The following is a 19,431-nucleotide window of genomic DNA, read 5'->3' as shown; positions in this document are numbered from 1 at the left end:
GGGAATGGAACATAAACTTGATAGTAGCTACTGATCCTAGTACATCAGCCAGAAATACTGTTAGTGTCTAGTCACTCACATGTTGTGATATTTCTTTTATCCTGCAGGCTTACTGTGGATTTCTCCGTCCTGGAGTTTCTTCAGAGAATCTTTCTGCAGTGGCCACGGGAAACTGGGGCTGTGGTGCCTTTGGTGGTGATGCTAGATTAAAAGGTGAGTAAATAAGTTGTTTTAAGAAGGCTAATAGCATTGTGACTAGGGAGAAAAGTTAGTCCTTCAAGCTGGGATTACTAATGTTCTGTTGTAATAAGAGACCACAAAGATCAAAGAGAAGAGAAAAACAATATTTGACATCATCCTCTTTTTTTCCTTATCATGTTTAAAGGAATTCTTATTTTTATTTACTATTTTCCTGAGAAGTCACTTATCTCTTTGATCTATAAGACACAGTATTTAGTTTTATAGAGATACGGAAGAGTCCAAAATGACTATGAAGTTTCAAACCAAAGCACCCATTAAGCACCTTCCTTGGCAGAAGTGATTTTGATGGACAGAACTATTTTGTTGACTCATGCATTCACCAAACTTAAGAGGCATCTGTTGTGGTAGACTGAGAGTACAAAAGTGAGTAAGATGTAGTCCTTGCTTTGAAATTCACAGTATATGGGAGAGGCATAGACAAATGTAGTATAGTAGTGAGTAAAGGTACACATGTGTGGGAGTATAGCTTAGGAGAGCTGCATGAATAACATATTTGAGGAACCATTTGGATACCCCTACCCAAGAAAGATAAACATTTCTTGTATTTTATTGTTTATGGTAAAAATATCACAAAATCTGATCAACAAAACTATTGGCCATTTAGCAAATTATGACATTTTCTTAACTCTCAAAAGTACTAGTTACGGAAAATAGTATTATATCATTACTTAGGAAGGTTACTATTCTGTGTCAGCCTGACTGGTCTGATACCAGCTAGATGTGCTGCAGTATAATCCTGCCATTAACTACCTGGAGTTAGGACAAATCCAACAGGTTAAGGCAGAGTCCTCCATAAGACCACCCCTACTTCAGACTCTAGCCACAAGTATGGGGCAAGGTGTCCCCAGGCTACCTATACCTCTGACCACCTGCCTATTAATCTAAGAGGTTCTTACAACCCCTTTGGGTTTGATAATTCACTAGAATAACTCAGAGAGCTCAGGAAGGTGCTACTACAGTTTTATGGTAACAGGTGAGTGAGATCTGGGAGGGAATACAGAGTTTCCATGCCTTCTCTCTGTGGTGTCAGGGCACATCACCCTCCTCACACATTAATGTGTTTGTTAACCTGGAGGCTCCACTGACCTTTGATGTCTGGAAGTTTTCACTGGGGCTTCATTATGTAGGCATCATTGATAAAATCATTGGCCACATCACTGAACTCAATTTCAGCCCTCCTTCCACTCCCTGGAGGTCAATGGCTGAAAATCCCAAACTTGAAGCTCTCTCAGGGCCCTCTCAGAGTCACTTCCTTAGCATAACAAAGACAGTATCATTCTGAAAATTCCAGAGGTTTTTGAAATTCTTTGTTACACTACAGTTATTAAAGTAACAAGAAAACAAAGCAAACATAAGACAACCAGCTAGACTTGATAGCCAGCCTAGATACAGATAAAATCTGTTTCACTGGGAATAAAACAGTTGAGTCTGTCAATTTATGAATGTTACTTTTGTAAAAGTGACACATTTACTATTTTTTTAATCGAGAAAAATATTATGAAGTATGTAAAAATCATCAGAATTCATTGTTAGCATTTGGTGACCATCCTTTCAGAAGACATTTCTATGTAACCATCTGTGTAACCGTTTGACATTAATAACATCACACCATACTGTCTATGCTCTAAACTCTTCTTTTTGAAAACCCTACAGTCTAATGAATTTCTTTCAACACCAACAAATGTAAATGTACTGTCAACATTTTTAATAGCTACGTAGCATTCTGTTGTATGTACCTCTGTGTACCATAATTTATTTCACTGGTTCTCCCATTTATATACAGTTGGCTTATTTTATCTTATAAGCAATACTTTAATATATAAATATATGTTACATATCATTATTTTTGTAGGATTAATTCCTATAAGCGAGATCAATGACTCAAAGGCCATATATATCTTTATATTTTGATTACTTGTTGCAAACTGTTCTTCTGAAAAGCCATGTCAATTTATACTATCTTCCTTATATAAGAAACTCTACCAATATGGGATTTTGTCAACTTTTAAAATTTCTCTGAGGTTTAACATTTTTCATACATACAGTGCCCATTTTTATTTGCTTTGTGAATTGCTTTCACTTTTCTGTTCACTTAGCTCTTTGGGAATAGTTTTGACTTTTCATTGACTATTAATAACTCTTTGTATATTAAAAAATGTTAATTATCATGTTGCAGGTGTTTTTCTCAGGTTTTTTCATTTATTTCAGCCTATTAGGTTGTTGTCATGTGGAGTTAATTTTTATGTGTTCACATATTTGTGGCATGTTTAGAAAAATCTTTTCTATTTCTTCATTCTAAAGATTTCCTTCCCCATACTTTTTTCATATTCAGAAACAAAAACTACATGTTATTATTTTCAGTGTTTTGAAAATCTATAGAAGAAAGAATTTCTGACTTTATGAAATCCTTTATCATCCTCAGTTTGTTTGAGAAACCTGTTTTTCGCTCTAGGCTTATTGATCTTATGACAGATACTTTTTTTCTGTTTTCCCTTAAGTAAAATGAATGAGTAGATTCATATCATCAATCCAAAAAACCAGGTCTGCCATAAGCCTTGGTCATTTGTGATGGACAATTTGAGAAGCTTTATAAATGAGTTTGTTTCCTTTCTTTTCCTTATGGCATAAAAAATCTTTTTCTCAGATTATAGTTTTGTTTCCCCTGGTGAGTATCAAGCATAGCATTCAAAGATTTTCATCATGTATTTCATTTTCTCAAGTATTGAGACTTAAACTTTAGAGTGACTTTTTGACAACTCCCTCCTCTTCATGAATTTGAATAATCATTTAAAAATTGAAGTAGTTATTTATTCTTTAGTGGGGAATTATTTGCTAATATTGATTTTGGAAAGAAAGATATTGTGGTACATCTATGTAATGAAATATTATGCAGACATTTTAACTGTTGCAGAAATAAACTGCCGACATGGAAATGTTTTTTTTGGAATACTGCCAAAGTGGGGAAAATAAGTATCACACAAATTTGAGATTTTCTGTGTTTATCCATTTATGTGGAAAGATTAACCATGGTTGTCTCTCAGTGAGTGATTCAGATGATTTTTTTTATTTGTATTTTTCTGTTGTAAGCATATATTGTTTTTGTAACAAAGAGTTTTATCAGAAGTGTTCTGACAACATGGACGGGCCTTGGAGGCATTTTTATGCTAAGTGAAATGAATGAGGCAGAGGAAGTCAAACACTGTATATCTCACTTATGTATGGAATGTTAAAACAAAACTCTAGGCCATAGATACAGAGAACAGGTTTCCAGAGGTGGGGTTGGGGCTGGGTAAAGGGGGTCAGAATGTACAAACTTCCAGTTATAAAATGAATAAATAATGGGGATGTAATGTATAACATGGTGACTATAGTGAATAACTGTATTGCATATTGGAAAGTTGCTAAAAGAGTAGATCTTGAAAGTTTTCATCATAAGAAAAAGAATTTTGGTAACTATGTGTGATGATGGGTGTTAACTACTTTTTGTGGTGATCATTTCTCAGTATATACAAATATTAAATCATTATATTGTATACCTGGAAACTAATACAATTTTATATATCAGTTATATCTCAATTTTTAAAAAAAGTCAGCCATCAGGATAGTGTAAGCCCTTCTTTTACAAGCTCACCTTTTCATTAGTCACATAGACATGAGCAAGGGGGGATTTACATCCTAGATGAATCCTAGAGAAGAGAGTACCAAGAAAAAGATGTTTGCTAATGACCCAATATTAGGGAGATAAAGCAGATGCATAGGAAAGAATCAAGAGGCTGTGGTCCAGTTCAGAGTATCAGTAGATAATACAAGATTGGAAAACTAAAACTCTCTTACAGCAGATAAAAACAGGGCCAATATTAACTCTTTCTCGACTGGCCACTTTATCTGTGCCTAGGTCTTACCAAACCTACCAGGAAGACTCTTTGAACCATCAGATGCTATCCCTACCTTACAAGAGAAAGAAGGAAGGAAGGATAGTTAAACAAAAAAAAAATCATAGAGTGAGAACATCAGCATTTAAACTTAAACTGGTGTTTCTTTTATTAGCAATAAGGCTAAATATTTGTTAATATGCTTGCTGCCTAACTGTACATGAGTGTTAAAATTTACAACAATTTAATTTTTAACCTTTTTCATTGTACATTCTGCTGACAACTGTTAATATTTTTCATATATTCATTCATTCAACAGACATTTACTAACAACTTCCGACCAGTGGATTTTAGAGCCAGAGGGTGGGAAAGAAGGGATATGGGGAAGAGGGAGGGACTTGGCGCCTGTCCCCCACCGGCGGCCAGTCATTTCTTGCATGCCTGTGCTACCACATGGGCTTTCTCTGTTCTCCTGCCTGGCCCCTCATCTTTCTGAGCAGCTTGTGGAGGCCTATGGAAAAAAGCTTTTGAGTGAGTGTGAACTCTCTTTATTTCTGGGGCTTCTGCTTATTCCAAAGTAACCCCCCAGTCTACCCTTGGCTTTTAAAATTATATTAAAGTTTTAGTTGATTTATTCTTACCCATTTGTATGGGGGTCACCTCTGTCTCCTATGCTCTTTCAAAGATAGTAGTTTATGTGTTTCATATCTTCTTGGAGGGGGTTGCCATACTTTGGTTACCTTGCAACAATGCAACTCTCTGGTAGACTCGGGAAAAAATTATTTTTTGAATTACTTGGCCTTTTTTCATTGTTAGGATGGAAGCAACTTCCTTTTGCAGCTTTATTCATCCTATCTCAGTAGAGACTGTGAAATGGGCTTCTGCCTTATGTGTACCACCAGACACCCATGAGATTTTTTGGAGATAATTTAAAACCATTTTGAAATGGTCAGTTTAAAAACAAAATGGTTTCTTTTACCTTTTATTTGTAAATTGTATTACATTATCATCAAAGAGTATAGATAGTATTATTTCTACTTTTTGGAGTTTTTTGAGCTTCTCTTGGTGACCTAACAGTCAGTTGTTGCAGATACTATATTAGCGTGTGAAGAGATGTCTCTGAAGGGTGTAGGACTATTCTAGGTCTATTAGATTCTACCCTGATTACTTATTAGATCACACTCTGTATCCCTCTAATTTTGACTGCTTGCTTTGTGAAGGGATTGAGTGGTACTCTAAAGGTCTTTCTTTTATATTTTTGCCAATTCCCCCTTCCATTTCCTTCAGTATTTATTTATTTTTTTTAAAGATTTTATTTATTTATTTGACAGAGAGAGATTACAAGTAGGCAGAGAGGCAGGCAGAGAGAGAGAGGAGGAAGCAGGCTCCCTGCCGAGCAGAGAGCCCGATGCGGGACTCGATCCCAGGACCCTGAGATCATGACCTGAGCCGAAGGCAGAGGCTTAACCCACTGAGCCACCCAGGCGCCCCAGTATTTATTTTTTATACCTTTTCAGTACTGTGTTACCTGACTTGGGAAAATTATGCCATTGTTAGTTTTCTGTAATTAGAATGTATCTTGATGTTATAATCCCATGTATTTTCTTGTCTATCTCCATTCCCTGCCTTCACTACCTAAAAGTGATTTACAAATAAAATATGCTCAATGAATTTCTCTTTAATAATAACTTATTCAACGACCTTTTGTGCCTTTCATTAATTTAAGTTTTTGCACATTTTTCTGAAATTGCCTGTTAGTATCTGGTTAATTCCCTATGTTCCTTTAAGACTCCACTCTAGTGTTAACTGTTCCATAAAGATCCCCATTCCTCTCCCACCACCTATCTCCAGCTCACCAACACTGAAACAAAGTTCTATAGTAGGATTCTTTAGTTTTAACAGACACTAATCTACGTAGTCACTTAAGCCTGAATGGGGGTTACTAGCATATGTGGGTGAGATGGCAGGAGCTGGGGACCAAAAGTCACAGGCTTATAGTACTATATTTGAGTGACCCTAGAAGGAAGGAGAACTCCTTCATTAAAAATTTTATGGAGGGGCACCTGAGTGACTCAGTTGGTTAAGTGTCTGACTTCAGTTTAGGTCATGATCCCAGGATCCTGGGATCAAGTCCCATCTCTTGGACCAAATCATTGTAGCCAGGAAGTCCGTAAACACGGGATACATCCCTTGTGAGATTAAGAAGTTTTTCAGTTGATTTTTATTGCATATTTATATTAAGTGAAAAATTCTCTGAGATTATAGAAGCCTATCAATAAAAAAATGAAAGGGTATAATAGAAATATAGGCCAGTTCAGTTCACTTTGTCTTACCACAGGCTCCTTATCACTTTGCTTACTTCTGTCAGAACACATCACACTCCATTTCTCTCTCAGCCTTGCTCTTACACATTTGAGTAAGAATATTCCTTCCTTAACACTTTCACATTGTCCTCTTCTGTGGGCCCAGTGCCTAGAATGGGGTCTTGTAAATGATAATGCATTCAAGGTGTGTAGAGTGAGTGGAATGGTCATCAGAACCTTGGAGATGCTGCCTTAGTTAGTGGATCTGGGAAGTGGCTTTGGGAAATTTTAACTGCCTGTGGATTACTAATGATGAACTGGGTTTAAGAAAGACTTATTTTCTCCTTTAGTTTGCATAGTTACCCTCCAATTTGTAGCCACATTTTTAAGGTGAGGAAACCAAGGTTCAAAGAGAAGCTAATAAACCTGCCCAAAGAGAGAGAGCTAATAAATGTCAGAACCAAAATTCACATTTTCCCTTTCTCAAAAATCAGTATATTTTCATTATTGTTGTTGTTAGTTGAGAGCATGTTGCATGCATTGTGTGTTCCAGAAATTGTACAAAGTGCTTTCCTTACATGTATTAGCTCATAACGACGTATTAGGTAAGTTTTATTTTTATCTTCGTAGGTGAAACAACCAAGGCATAGAGAGGTAAGTATCTAGCCCAAGGTCACAAGGATGGCATGCAGCAGTGTTAAGATACAAACCAGGATTGATGCCCATGAGTCCAGTGTCTGCACTGTTGCTGTTTAATCATTATTGGCCACAAATTCTGGATCTGGATCTGGATTTGGGATTTGCCATTTTGGAGATGGTTGAATTCTTTTTTTTTTTTTTTTTAAGATTTTATTTATTTATTTGACAGGCAGAGATCACAAGTAGGCAGAGAGGCAGGCAGAGAGAGAGGAAGAAGCAGGCTCCCTGCTGAGCAGAGAGCCCGATGCGGGGCTCGATCCCAGGACCCTGGGATCATGACCTGAGCCGAAGGCAGCGGCTTTAACCCACTGAGCCACCCAGGTGCCCCGAGAGATGGTTGAATTCTTAAAGAGAGAGTACATTTAAAGCAAGTGAAAGGATCAGGACACCTGGGTGGCTTAGTCAGTTAAGTGTCTGACTCTTTGTTTTGGCTCAGGTTGTGACCTCAGGGTTGTGGGGATCAAGTTCCAGGTTGGACTTCACGTTCAGCAGAGTCTGCTTGAAGATTGCTTCTGCCCTTCCCCCAACTCTCTCTTTCTCTCAAATAAATAAAAAAATCTTTTTTTTTTCTTTTTTTTTTAAGAAGGTGAAAGGATTATAGATGGAGGCTTTAGTAATATGGGGGCTTGGAAGCAGCTATAGGTGGTGTTGATTAAAAACAGTAGCCAGGGACACCTTGGTGGCTCAGTTGGTTAAGCGGCTGCCTTCGGCTCAGTTCATGATCCCAGCGTTCTGGGATCGAGTCCCACATCAGGCTTCTTGCTTGGCAGGAAGCTTGCTTCTCTCTCTGTCTCTGCCTGCCACTCTGTCTGCCTGTGCTCACTCTCCCTGTCTCTCTCTGACAAATAAATAAATAAAATCTTAAACAAACAAACAAACAAACCAAAAAAACCACAGTTTTTTTTGCCAGAGGACAAGACCAGTTACAGAGTAAGAGTTGGCTGAGAGGAGTGAGCAAAAAGCCTTGAGCTTTTAGAGTAACCACGGTGTAAGAGGTCACAAAACACCTTGAGTTTCATTAGAATGGCATCTTATACTTTCAAATCTATACTGTTGGGTCTTTTTGCCAGCATGCATTTAAATAATATAAACAACTTGAGGAAATTCTTCTGCTGGCATGAGGTATATTTGCTTGGAGTAGAGCAGAATGACTTGGCCATGATAGCTTTGTAGAATAGTGAGTGAGGGAGCATGTCCTTAAGTCATGGGGGTTCAAACCTCTGCTAGGGTTCAAACCTCAGCTCCACTGCTTTCTGGCCTTTAACCCTAGATGAATTATTTAACCTTTTGATACCTATTTTGCCTTATTTTCAAAATGGAGATGATACTAATACGTACCATATCCAGTTTTTGTAAGGATTAACTGAGTTAATTCTTGTAAATCTTGAGTTTGTGCTTTTAAAGCTGCTAGAACCATTCAGCATGCTGTAAGAACTCAGTGTTAGCAATTGTTACTAAAATCATACGCTGATGGCCTCAAACCACACCTGTGGTATGAGTATCCATCATTTTACTCATTTTTAGTTTGGTTCATTTGTTGCAGGAGGACACTGTGAATTGTTTTTTGGTGTTATTTATATTTATTTGAATTTTCTTCATAGCTTAACATTGATGCCAAAAAGAAAATTAAAATCAAGCTCCCTGCAGGTTAATTTAAGTGATTATTTTGGCACCTAGTTGTGCTGGAAGTTAGAATTTGATGCTTTTATATCATACTAGGACTTAGTCCATATACCCTATTAGATTTGTGATTTATTCTCCTCTAACTTGGGATGCAAGAGGATTCCCTAAATTCTGAGACTTTAATTCTTTAGATTTGCAAAGATCTTGGGGATGTTGTAGATAGTGAGGTCTGAAGACAGTTCTGTTTAAAATGATCTTTTGTTAGTGATTACTGATACATGTAGAGTCAAGATTAATTTATATTTCTGGAAATTTCACTTGTGTATTTATAGTCTAATATCCAGTGCAAGGAGAAAAATTATAGCAGGGATTATGGAATTCTCCACTCTAAAAGAGTCTTTAGGGATCATCCGATCCAACTCCTTCACAGCATAGCTGGGAAAGATGCAGGCAAGAGAGTTAAGTGACTTTGCCAAAGTCATGGATCTAGAGAGCTAGCAGATGGGTGGGACTGAACTCCGGTCTCCTGTATCCAGTCCCAGCCTGCTTGACACATGCTAATGTTGCAGCCCAGATAGAAATGGATGTGAAATAAAAAATGTAATGTAAATTGGTTTCTCTTACTACGATCCAACCTCTTTTTGGTAGCTGTGTTCAAGCTTAGCTCTAAGAGCCTATCCATAGGAACAAGATGGCCTGTGAAGCTTTCTTAAAATATATTCTTTAGGGTGATACATTTTGGATGTTTTTATTCAGACTTCATTTTCATAAGTGGCAAATGACCAGTGATCTTGTATTTATGTATATAAGGAGGAAATAGAACTGAAAGGACTTTTCTTAGGGTTTCTCTTTTTTTAATAGGAAATATTTAAAGCCAAATTTTCATTCAAACTAAAAGGTAAGAAATGGTACTTCTTGATAGAGGAAAGTGACAATTTGTTTTTCCTTTTTTTATGTAGTTTAGGTTAATTAGGAACCTTTTAAAATTGAGTATACTGAAGCTTTAATATATGCATAAGTTGGTTGAACAGTTTTAATTAAAACTTACCTCTATTTTGAGATTAACTACTTTCAACACTGCAAGATTAATGAGGCCTAGTCATGGTACCTCACATGTTGTAGATATTCAATAAATATTAGTTTGGAAATTAGGGAATACTTTGGTATTTTAGAATCTCACATGTATTATGTCTTAGATGATTTTCCAAATTTGGGGATAGTCAGCCATATCAAATTTACTAGTCCAACTTAAATATATTTTTTTCTTACATAATTTTTAAAAACTTTTTATTTAAACATAATTTCAAATATACAAAAAGTTATAAAAGGAAAAATGACTCTGTGTGTGTGTGGACATGCATATATATGAATACACACATGCACAATTTTTCTGAACACTTTGAGCTCAAGTTATATACATTACACTTGTTTTCCTACATACTTCCAGTTTGTGCTTCCTAAGAATAAAATATTCTCTTATGTAAACACTTCATAATTATTAAACTCATAAATGTATATTGATAAAATAGTTTTATCTACTCTATCACCTATGTTCCAGTTTTGTTAGGTACCGTAATAAACCATTTATAGCCTTCTTGCTCTCCAATACACGGTCCAGCGTCAGGTATTGCCTTTAGTTATGTCTTTTAGCCTCCTTTTGAATTTGGAGTATTTCCATAGCTTTTTTTTTTTTTAATCTTTTATGACATTGACATGTATTTAAAAAACACTGTGTTCCTTGAGTTTGTCTGCTGTTTCCTCATAATTAGGTTGAGGTTATGCATTCTTAGAATACTGCATAGATAATAGTGTCTAGAGGCACTTGATGGCCATCTGACTCCATTGGTGGTGTTAATTTTGATTATGCAGTCACGGTGTTGTCTGATTTCTCCACTGTATGGATAGTGAGTTTTTCCCTGCCTTGTAGCTAATAAGCCATCTGGAAATACACTTTAAGACAAAATTTCCATTAGATTTGGCATCCTTTAGTGATTTTTGCCTGATTCAGTCGTTACCATGATGGCTTCAAAAGAGGATTATCCTGTGCTATCTCTCCCTCCACTTTACTGATTTAGTCTTTGACTTTCTCCTATGAGTAAGAGCCCCTCCTTCTTTTTTTCTATTATATGTTATCAGTGAGAAGAATCATTATCATTATCAAGAATTCATATTTTTTCAGTGGTTTGTAATTTATTACTGTATTTAATATTTTGGTGCTGAGCTTGTCCAGAGTTGACTAGTGGGCTCTCCTTCAAACTGGCTCCTATATCCTGATCACTTTCTCTACTTTCTGGTATAACAAAATATCCTGGGCTTATCTTGTACCTGTCCTATTCTAACCATGGAATCAGGCATTTCCCTGAGGAATCCAGCTCCTTTAAAGGGGGAATGATATTAGAGACCAAGATCTGGGCACTAGATGTGCTCACTGCTGCTGGGGTGTCTTCTTTCAAAGCACATTAGCAGACAAAGCTAAGAATACACACACACACACAAACACAAATGTATGTATTTTACAAGTCTCTGAGTATACACTAGTGCCTTCCATTTCAATCCATCCCAGTTATTTTTTTCTTCCCCCATTCAGGCTTGTGTGTCCCCTCTTCTATGGTAAGAGCCCCAGCTCCCAACAGTATCAACACCTTTACTCATTTGCTCAATCCTGAAATATATTTAAAAATAGTTGCAAAATTGTTTTGCCTGAACTACTATGGTAAGCAAACCTAGTAAAAAGAATTGGGGATTTGTTTGTAATTCTTTTCTCCTTGCCCAAGACTGACAGTATATTACTCATATATTATGCTCATAAGTTACTTGGGTTAGTTCTTTTTTTCTTTCATCTTTTTATTTTTCCTTTTCCTTTCAGTGTAGTTATGTTATTCTTTTGAAATAAAATTAGGCTAATTTGTTATTGTTTGCATTTAATTATAGGTTCTTCTCCATTCCCATTCTTACTTTTGTTTTTTGAATATATAGAGTATCAACATGCTCTCAAAATAAGTGGTGCCTGGGTGGCTCAGTGGGTTAAAGCGTCTGCGTTTGGCTCAGGTCATGATCCCAGGCTCCTGTGATCAAGCCCTGCATCTCAGGCTTTCTGCTCAGCAGGGAGCCTGCTTCCTTCTCTCTCTCTCTGCCTGCCTCTCTGCCTACTTGTGATCTCTGTCAAATAAATAAATAAACATTTTTAAAAAATAAAATTTTAAAAAAAACATGCTCTCAAAATCAGAACTATACTGAAGTTATTCTCCATAATGTTTTAGTTTCTTAAAACTAAACTTTTTTAAAACTAAACTCCCTTTTTATGAAGTAAAAGATATTATACCTTTGTTGTTTTTTTCAGTTTATACCTATGTTCAGTTTTATTGTTATTTAAAATAAATTTGTTGACTTTTCTCCAAAGAAGACATACAAATGGCCGATAGATAAAAAGATACTCAACATAAAAAGATAAAAAGATAAAAAAGATACTCAACATAAACCTCATCTTCAGGGAAATGAAAATCAAAGCCATAATGAGGAATCATTTTACACCTTTCAGAATGGTTAAAGTCAAAAACTCAAGAAACAAGTGTTGGCAAGGGTGTGAAATAAAAGAAACACTCTTGGCACTGTTGGTGGGAATGAAAAGTGGTACAGCCATTGTAGAAAATAATATGGAGGTTCCTCAAAAAATTAAAAATAGAACTACGCTATGGTTCAGTAATCATACTATGAAAACACTAATTCAAAGGGATATATGTACTCTTATGCTTATTGCAGTATTATTTATAATAGCCTAACTATGGAAGCAGCCCAAGTGTCCATCAAAAGATGAATGGCTGAAGATGTGGTATATATATTCCACATATGTGTGTATGTGTGTATAATATCACTCAGCCATAAAAAAGAATGAAATCTTGCCATTTGCAACAACATGAAAAGAGCTAGAGAGTGTAATGCAAAGCAAAATAAGCTTGTCAAGAAAGACACTGTGTCATTTCACTTGTGGAATTTAAGAAACAAAACAAATGAACAAAGGGGGAAAAAAAGAGAGAAACCAACAGACTCTTAACTATAGAGAACAGATGGTTAGCATAGGGCAGGTGAATGGGGGGCGAGTAAAACAGATGAAAGGGATTGAGAGTCCACTTATCTTGATGAACATTGAGTAATATATGGAACTGATGAATCACTATATTGTGCACTGTATATTAAATACACTGGAATTAAAATAATAAAGTCTTCAAAAAAATTTTAAAAATGAAATAATGTCCATTTAGATTAAGATTATGCAGGAACTTAATTTTTGGAAACATACTTCAGGCTCCATGATTTGTAACTTTGATTTCTGGGGATAGTGGTTCACAATGATTTTCCCATTCCTGCATACCAGAGTTACTTTTCAATGTTTTCAGTAACAATGACTCCATACTGCAGTGACTGGGTGGAGGTGGGAGTACAGGAAGGATGCAGGTGTACTCTCTAAGCCATTTTGAGAATGCTTGCTGTAGGGTTAATGAGAGCATTAGAACCTCCCAAGTGCATTATTCATGAAAAATCATAGAGACTCCTGTGATACAAAAGACTGCTGACTATGTAATAAAACAAAATAATCAAATCAAGCAAGCAAAGAAGTTTAGTTCCAAATTAATATAAGTGAAAGAAAATACCTCCTTAGTGCCTTGACTGTGCTGCCTCCGATGCATCTTCCTTTATTTTCCCACAAAGGTGCTTGTGTGGAATTCTGTGGCTTAATGATATTCTCAGAGCATGTCTGAAAAGTCACACAACTAGATGATTAATACCCATCTGTATTTGCCATTTCTAATAACACTTATATTTGGTTTATAAATCTGTAATCCAGAATAAAGCTGTGGCACAGCAGCTATAATTTAGCTGGTTGAAAGAACTGAAGGTGTCTTAATGGGAAGTGTCATAATATAGCTGTGTGGTTTTTTTCTCTTTGCTACAGCCTTAATACAGATACTGGCAGCTGCTGTAGCTGAGCGTGATGTGGTTTATTTCACCTTTGGGGACTCAGAATTGATGAGAGACATTTACAGCATGCACACTTTCCTTACTGAAAGGAAACTAACTGTTGGTAAGTAGGAAATAGACTTGACACTTGGTATCTAGATAAGACTGTCCACCATCTTGGTGGACAATCAGACACTTGCTGAAACTGGATGGATTATGGTGGATAAGAAAGGAAAGCATGACTTTGAGAAGGCAACTTAGTTGACTTAGTTGGGCAACATCTGCAGAATCTTTTTTCTGACAAAGTTTTATCTGCTATCTTGAAGGGATATGTCAGCTTATTAAAGTCAGGCCAAGAAGCTGGAGTTTAATATCCATTTTTACATTTATGCATATAGAAAACTAAAAGAGGGATGGCATAGGAGGATAAGTTCAAGTCTAAGAGGCCTCACTCTGAGTCATATTTATCATACATAACAGCATATTCATTTGCTATATTGCAGCTGGATGTGAAAGGCCTTGGTATCCTGGGAGCTGAATGTAGAAATAAAGTTGCCACAGACTCCTAAAATGAAAGATGGCTTATGTACATGTGTAGCCTGTTGTTGTCATGAACTAATAAGTAGTTTCTTTACGGTACTTAAGAAAATTTTTTTAACTTTATGTCAGAAAAGCCTTCCAGGAATATGACATTCATGCTTTATTTTCAAAAGCCAAAAGTGAGCACATATTAACATGTGGAGTGTTCTTTAGTAATTTTATACATCTGTATACCTTAATGTGGATATTGGTCTGGCCTTTACTCTCCAGGAGAAGTATTTAAGCTGTTGCTCCGGTATTACAATGAAGAATGCAGAAACTGTTCCACCCCCGGACCAGACATCAAACTTTATCCATTCATATACCATGCTGTTGAGTCCTGTGCAGAGACCACCAACCAGCCAGGACAAAGGACCGGGGCCTGAGGAGCTGAGTAAATAGAACCTCCTTCCACCTCTCACCAGAAACATCCTGTTGGACTTGTCAGGTGTAATATATGAATTGACTTAACTTAATATAAATGTGTATATAATCCAGTTTGTGGGCAAGGATGCAATCCCTTCCACACACCGGCACTTGTCAGTTTGTATATGTAAGCCCCCTCCATCCTCACTTACACAGGCTTAAATATATTTTGTTTGCCTTTTTTTCTATTTCAGTCTTCATCCTTCAGTTTTTCTTTCCTTGCCCCTCAGATTTTCTGTGAAATCCCATGAAGGGTTATGCTCAGCCTGTCAGGTCTCTTTTTTGATGCCTATATATTATGCACATTGCCTCTGCAGCTAGCAGATGCCAGGGAAGATGTTGAAAATCAAGAAGTTTTTAACTGGGTTTGCTAAAGATTTCCTTGTAAGCCTTTCACCCCCAACCCTTGTTATGATTGTGTTTGAGTTTTTGAATTTTGAAAATGAAGAGTTGAGGATTTTTTTCATACATGTTACATAATACACATCCCCTAGGTTAAAACAATTTTGTAATTCAGACAGAATAATATCCAGATATAGTTCTTTTGAGATATCACCTTGATCTACAGTGGTTTGTCAGTCCTTTCTTCCCTGATCAATTTTTATTAATACCGTTTTTGGAAACTAAGATGGAAGGAAATGTACAATAAAAGAGTTTCCCAGATGGTGTTTTAAAAAGAAGAAAAGATACAAGAGAGTTGCAGGGTTTTTCTTTTCTTGAGTATTTTTTTCTTTTCAAATTAAAATTATTGTTTGTTCTATGGTGCTTGAGGCATATTCATATAACCAAAGTTTAGGAACTGGGAACTTATGCTGATTTGTACATATTGAAGTTTCTCTGGTATTCAAAGGTTATAGTTAATAAATCTCCATTAACAAATCATTTGTCAGAAACTCCCATATCATCTATATTTTATATATAAATATATGTTCTTTAAGTGTGTCTGTGTGCAAGCACATAAAATCAAATAAAACTGGAGTTATGGAAAATGATTAGGTTTAGGCTTAATCAAGGGCTCTGTTTAGAATCATTTATTTATAATTATGTCCATTAAACTCTCATCAAACATAGTGTCTTTTGGAGGTTAAAAATGAAAGCTGATGCTGCATTGAGAGTAGAGTTTAATTGTGAAGCATTTATTCATATTTCTAAAATAATCCTTAGCTATACTGTTGAAGCTCTAGTTTAGAGTCAACTGTCAGAAAATGCTATTGGAGGTCAAATCCTACTAATAAGAAATTTTGGTAGATGATCCAAACTCCTTGTGTCAGTATTGGCAGGGAAAAAAGGGACCATGGCCAATGTTTGCATCTCTTTTTTTGTGTTGAGATTGAGAGGTTAATGGAATTTGGCACTTGATGACACCCATTTGTCATTGACCAAGTTCTTTACCTTAGTGACTACGATTTTTAATTATCTCTCTAAATCCAAGGTGTCTGGCTTTATTTCTACTAATATTAAAGTCTTTTCCTTCTGTACCAACCCATTCTAAGCTTTGGTTAAGCATTCATGGTTCTATTTCATATCTTTTTTCTGTTTCCATATCTTTTCCACTTACCCGGCTCCAAGACTAAGTGAACAGTTCTTTAAAACATTACATGAACAATATAGGATGGTTCGTGTGGTAGAGAAATCATTAAATCCAGGTAAGTAGACCACCCAGCCTAATATTCCAGAACATAGAAGCAAAGACCTAACTGTTGGTGCTGAAGAGGCTTAGTGACTGGGCCATCTACCTGAGTGCCTCTCTCTTTTGAGGGTTTTCCAAGAATAAAAACACCTACTTTGTCCCAGTACCTTCCAGGATGGGGACAGTTTAATCAGATGGAATGTAAAAAGAAATAATGTCCATCTTTTGAGGCAGTAGGAATGCCCTCTGTAAAAATAGGAATAAAATCAGACATCTAATTAACAGTTGTTTGTTCTAAAACATTTAACAGCATCTTATTCCCTTCCATTAGGGGTTTATTGTTTCATTTCATGTTGTTTACCCTCCCTCCTTTGATCTGTTGAGGCATGAAGCAATATTTTAGTTTAGAATTCGTAGGTGATTAATTAGCTCACTTGGTTTACACTTTCTGTCTAGCTCACTCAAATGCCATAACAGTTGAAGGAAGCAATGTGGAGTAATAGAAAGGATATGAGATTTTAAATCAGACAAACTGGGTTCAAGTGCTAGCCACATTCCTTGCTAATTCTCTAAATAAACTGAATTTCTGAGCCTTATTTAACTCATCTAGAAAACAGGCTATTAGCACTTACTAGGAAATACTATATATAAAGAAGTGCTTATAGGGTCTGGCCCATAGTTGGTGCTCAATAAATGTCAGCTGTTATAATTGACCAGGAAACATTTATGGAGCATCCACTGTATATTAGGTACTATTCTAGTGGCTCTTCATATTTTAGCACACTTTTCCAATGGGCTAACCGATGCCCAGACGTGAGGGAATACCATCTAAACTTCCAGAAGTTCATTGTGAAAGGAAACTTACTCTGTCATTGCTAGAGAAGAACTGATAGAACAAAGGCTCTGACACTGTTGTTCTCTACCAAGTTCCTACTATAAGTTATTCTTCATAATGAATGACTGATTATCAGTGGGGTATATTAAAATACCTCTGGGAGAATTATTTTTTTCTTGCTGGTTGAAGGGACATTAAGGGCAGGCAGACCCAAATTGGTACTTAAAGGGGAGATTGAAAAGGAGATCTAACCAGGCTTCATGACTGCCATTCCGGGTATTTAACAAATATTTATTGCTTTGGCACCAAATATTGATTAAGCTGTCCCAATGCAAGAATATGATGGAGCAAAGAAGTAGCTGGGTTGCGTTCTTTAAAACTTCAACGGGAAGAGAAGCAGTTGTGTATGGATTCTCACCTGTTTGTTTGTTTATTTCCTGTCTTTTCCAGTCTGTGTAGCTGCATGTTCATGACTTTTTTCTGATGTAAGGAAAACCTAAATCCTAGTATGTCTGCTTTAAAGATAATACAATTTAGAAGGCCTGTACTTTCTTCGTTTAACCTTGTGGATCTGCCCCAATCCTTTGTTTTTGGAAGTAAGAGAAAGACCAGCCATTGCTGGCACTTGAGTTCAGATATTTAATCCTGTTATTGTTTGGGGGCTGGAAGGGGAGTCCCAGTTGATACTTATTGGAACAAACTGCTAAAATCCACTGACCCACTGCTGTTTTTTGTGCCTGTGACAGAATGCCCTCTGTCTCTCCTCATCGAATTCCCACACAGATCTGCTAAGCCTCCAGAGCAGAAAGTTTCCCATACAAGACAACCAAAACTGCTATGTTTACCTGATAATTGGTTTTTTTTTTCCTAACTGTTTATTTTAAAAGTAGGACTACGATCTCATGATGATTTTGAACTTGGGGATAAGGAGAGGTCTGTGCTAGTGTTTACATGATTTTTTGTAGGACTAGAATAAAGAAATTCTGGTCCCAACCTCTTTTTTCTCAAGTAATCTATGCCAGTTTTGAGATGTTCATATGAATGCTCTTATTTTCAGTCTACAGAGTGTGTCCTAGGCATTTGGTGAAAGTTTTTACGTGTAGATTTGTTATTCCACATCAGGTGTTAAGCACATAGAGATGGTCACTGTCACGAGGAACTTTCCAAAAATATGGAGAATTCTGGCTGTATTAGTTTTTCATCCTGGCCAGGTTCCTAAGACCATGTGTCCTGGTATTCACTCCCTTTTCCTAATTTCCATCTTCCAAGAGAGCTCAAAACAGGGACAGGGAAGATGTCTTGAAGGTTCTGAGGACCACTATCCTTCCATCCATTCACATATTCATTGACACAGGTATCTTCCTTGGTATCCACTGAACTTTCTGCTCAGGGATACAAAGATGAATGACTTGTCCTCTGTACTCAGTTTTAAATAGAGAGGGTAAGTGATCTAAAACTCCATAAGTAGTATTTTCTTTTCACTACTCTGTTCCTATTGAACCTAGAAAAAATAATTGAATTTTTATGTCGTCAATTTGGAAACTTGAATAGGCAGTTGCACCGTATCAGTTTACCACAATGTTGAACTCCCTTACATGATTTCCTCTGTTGGAGAGTTGTGTAAACAAATGGGTTGACTTAAAATGTAACATTAAGATGGGTTACCTTCATGCCCTTTCTTGACTTAATGTGGGAGCTGGCATCAAGTGCCTCTTGATTCCTGCCATGTTGATTCCCCTGGTTCTTGGATGGTTCCTGGATTCTGAGAAAGTAGCACTGGAAGCTAAAAAATAGATTTCCTGATGGAAATGTACTTTTCCTTGTAGTGAGTCCATGTAGGGTAGATAAAAGGTCAGCTTTTATTTTAGCTGAAATTATATTGCCTCCATTTGAATACTGCATATTTAATCTATGAAGAATGAAGAAAATCAGCTTAACAACTGAATTTTACTTCATACCAAAATATTTCAAAATATGATGACATCAAGGATAAAATAACAAAAGGGGTCCTTGTGGTAAAATGGTAGAGACCATTATGTCAGAATGTTGTATTTTCTGTTAAGGTTTGTAACAGTAGCCTATAAACTTATTTTAAAAAGTGATCTTGAATACTTGTGACACATTTTCATCATGATCTTGACCTCATAGAGTATCATTTATTCTACAAATACCATATTTTGTTAATTATAAAATGAACTTTTTCCACATTATAGTATTTGAAATTCAAATATTGAATTCTAAAAATTG

General features: G+C 36.3%; 1 protein-coding gene across 4 annotated transcripts in view; it reads left to right on the top strand.

Moving 5' to 3' along the window:
- Nucleotides 1-16,205, top strand: part of PARG (poly(ADP-ribose) glycohydrolase) — a 125,166-nt gene extending 108,961 nt beyond the window's left edge. For all 4 annotated transcript variants that reach the window (XM_044240013.1, XM_044240012.1, XM_044240015.1 and 1 more), the window contains exons 16-18: nucleotides 108-213; nucleotides 13,710-13,838; nucleotides 14,525-16,205. In XM_044240013.1, the coding sequence (XP_044095948.1) occupies nucleotides 108-213; nucleotides 13,710-13,838; nucleotides 14,525-14,679 (390 nt within the window). In that variant the 3' untranslated portion in view covers nucleotides 14,680-16,205. The remainder of the gene's footprint in view (nucleotides 1-107; nucleotides 214-13,709; nucleotides 13,839-14,524) is intronic.
- The last annotated feature ends 3,226 nt before the right edge of the window (nucleotides 16,206-19,431 follow it).

Source organism: Neovison vison, chromosome 2 (genome assembly GCF_020171115.1).
Source record: "Neovison vison isolate M4711 chromosome 2, ASM_NN_V1, whole genome shotgun sequence".
Lineage (NCBI taxonomy): Eukaryota > Metazoa > Chordata > Mammalia > Carnivora > Mustelidae > Neogale > Neogale vison.
This window is presented reverse-complemented; position numbering and strand designations above follow the sequence as displayed.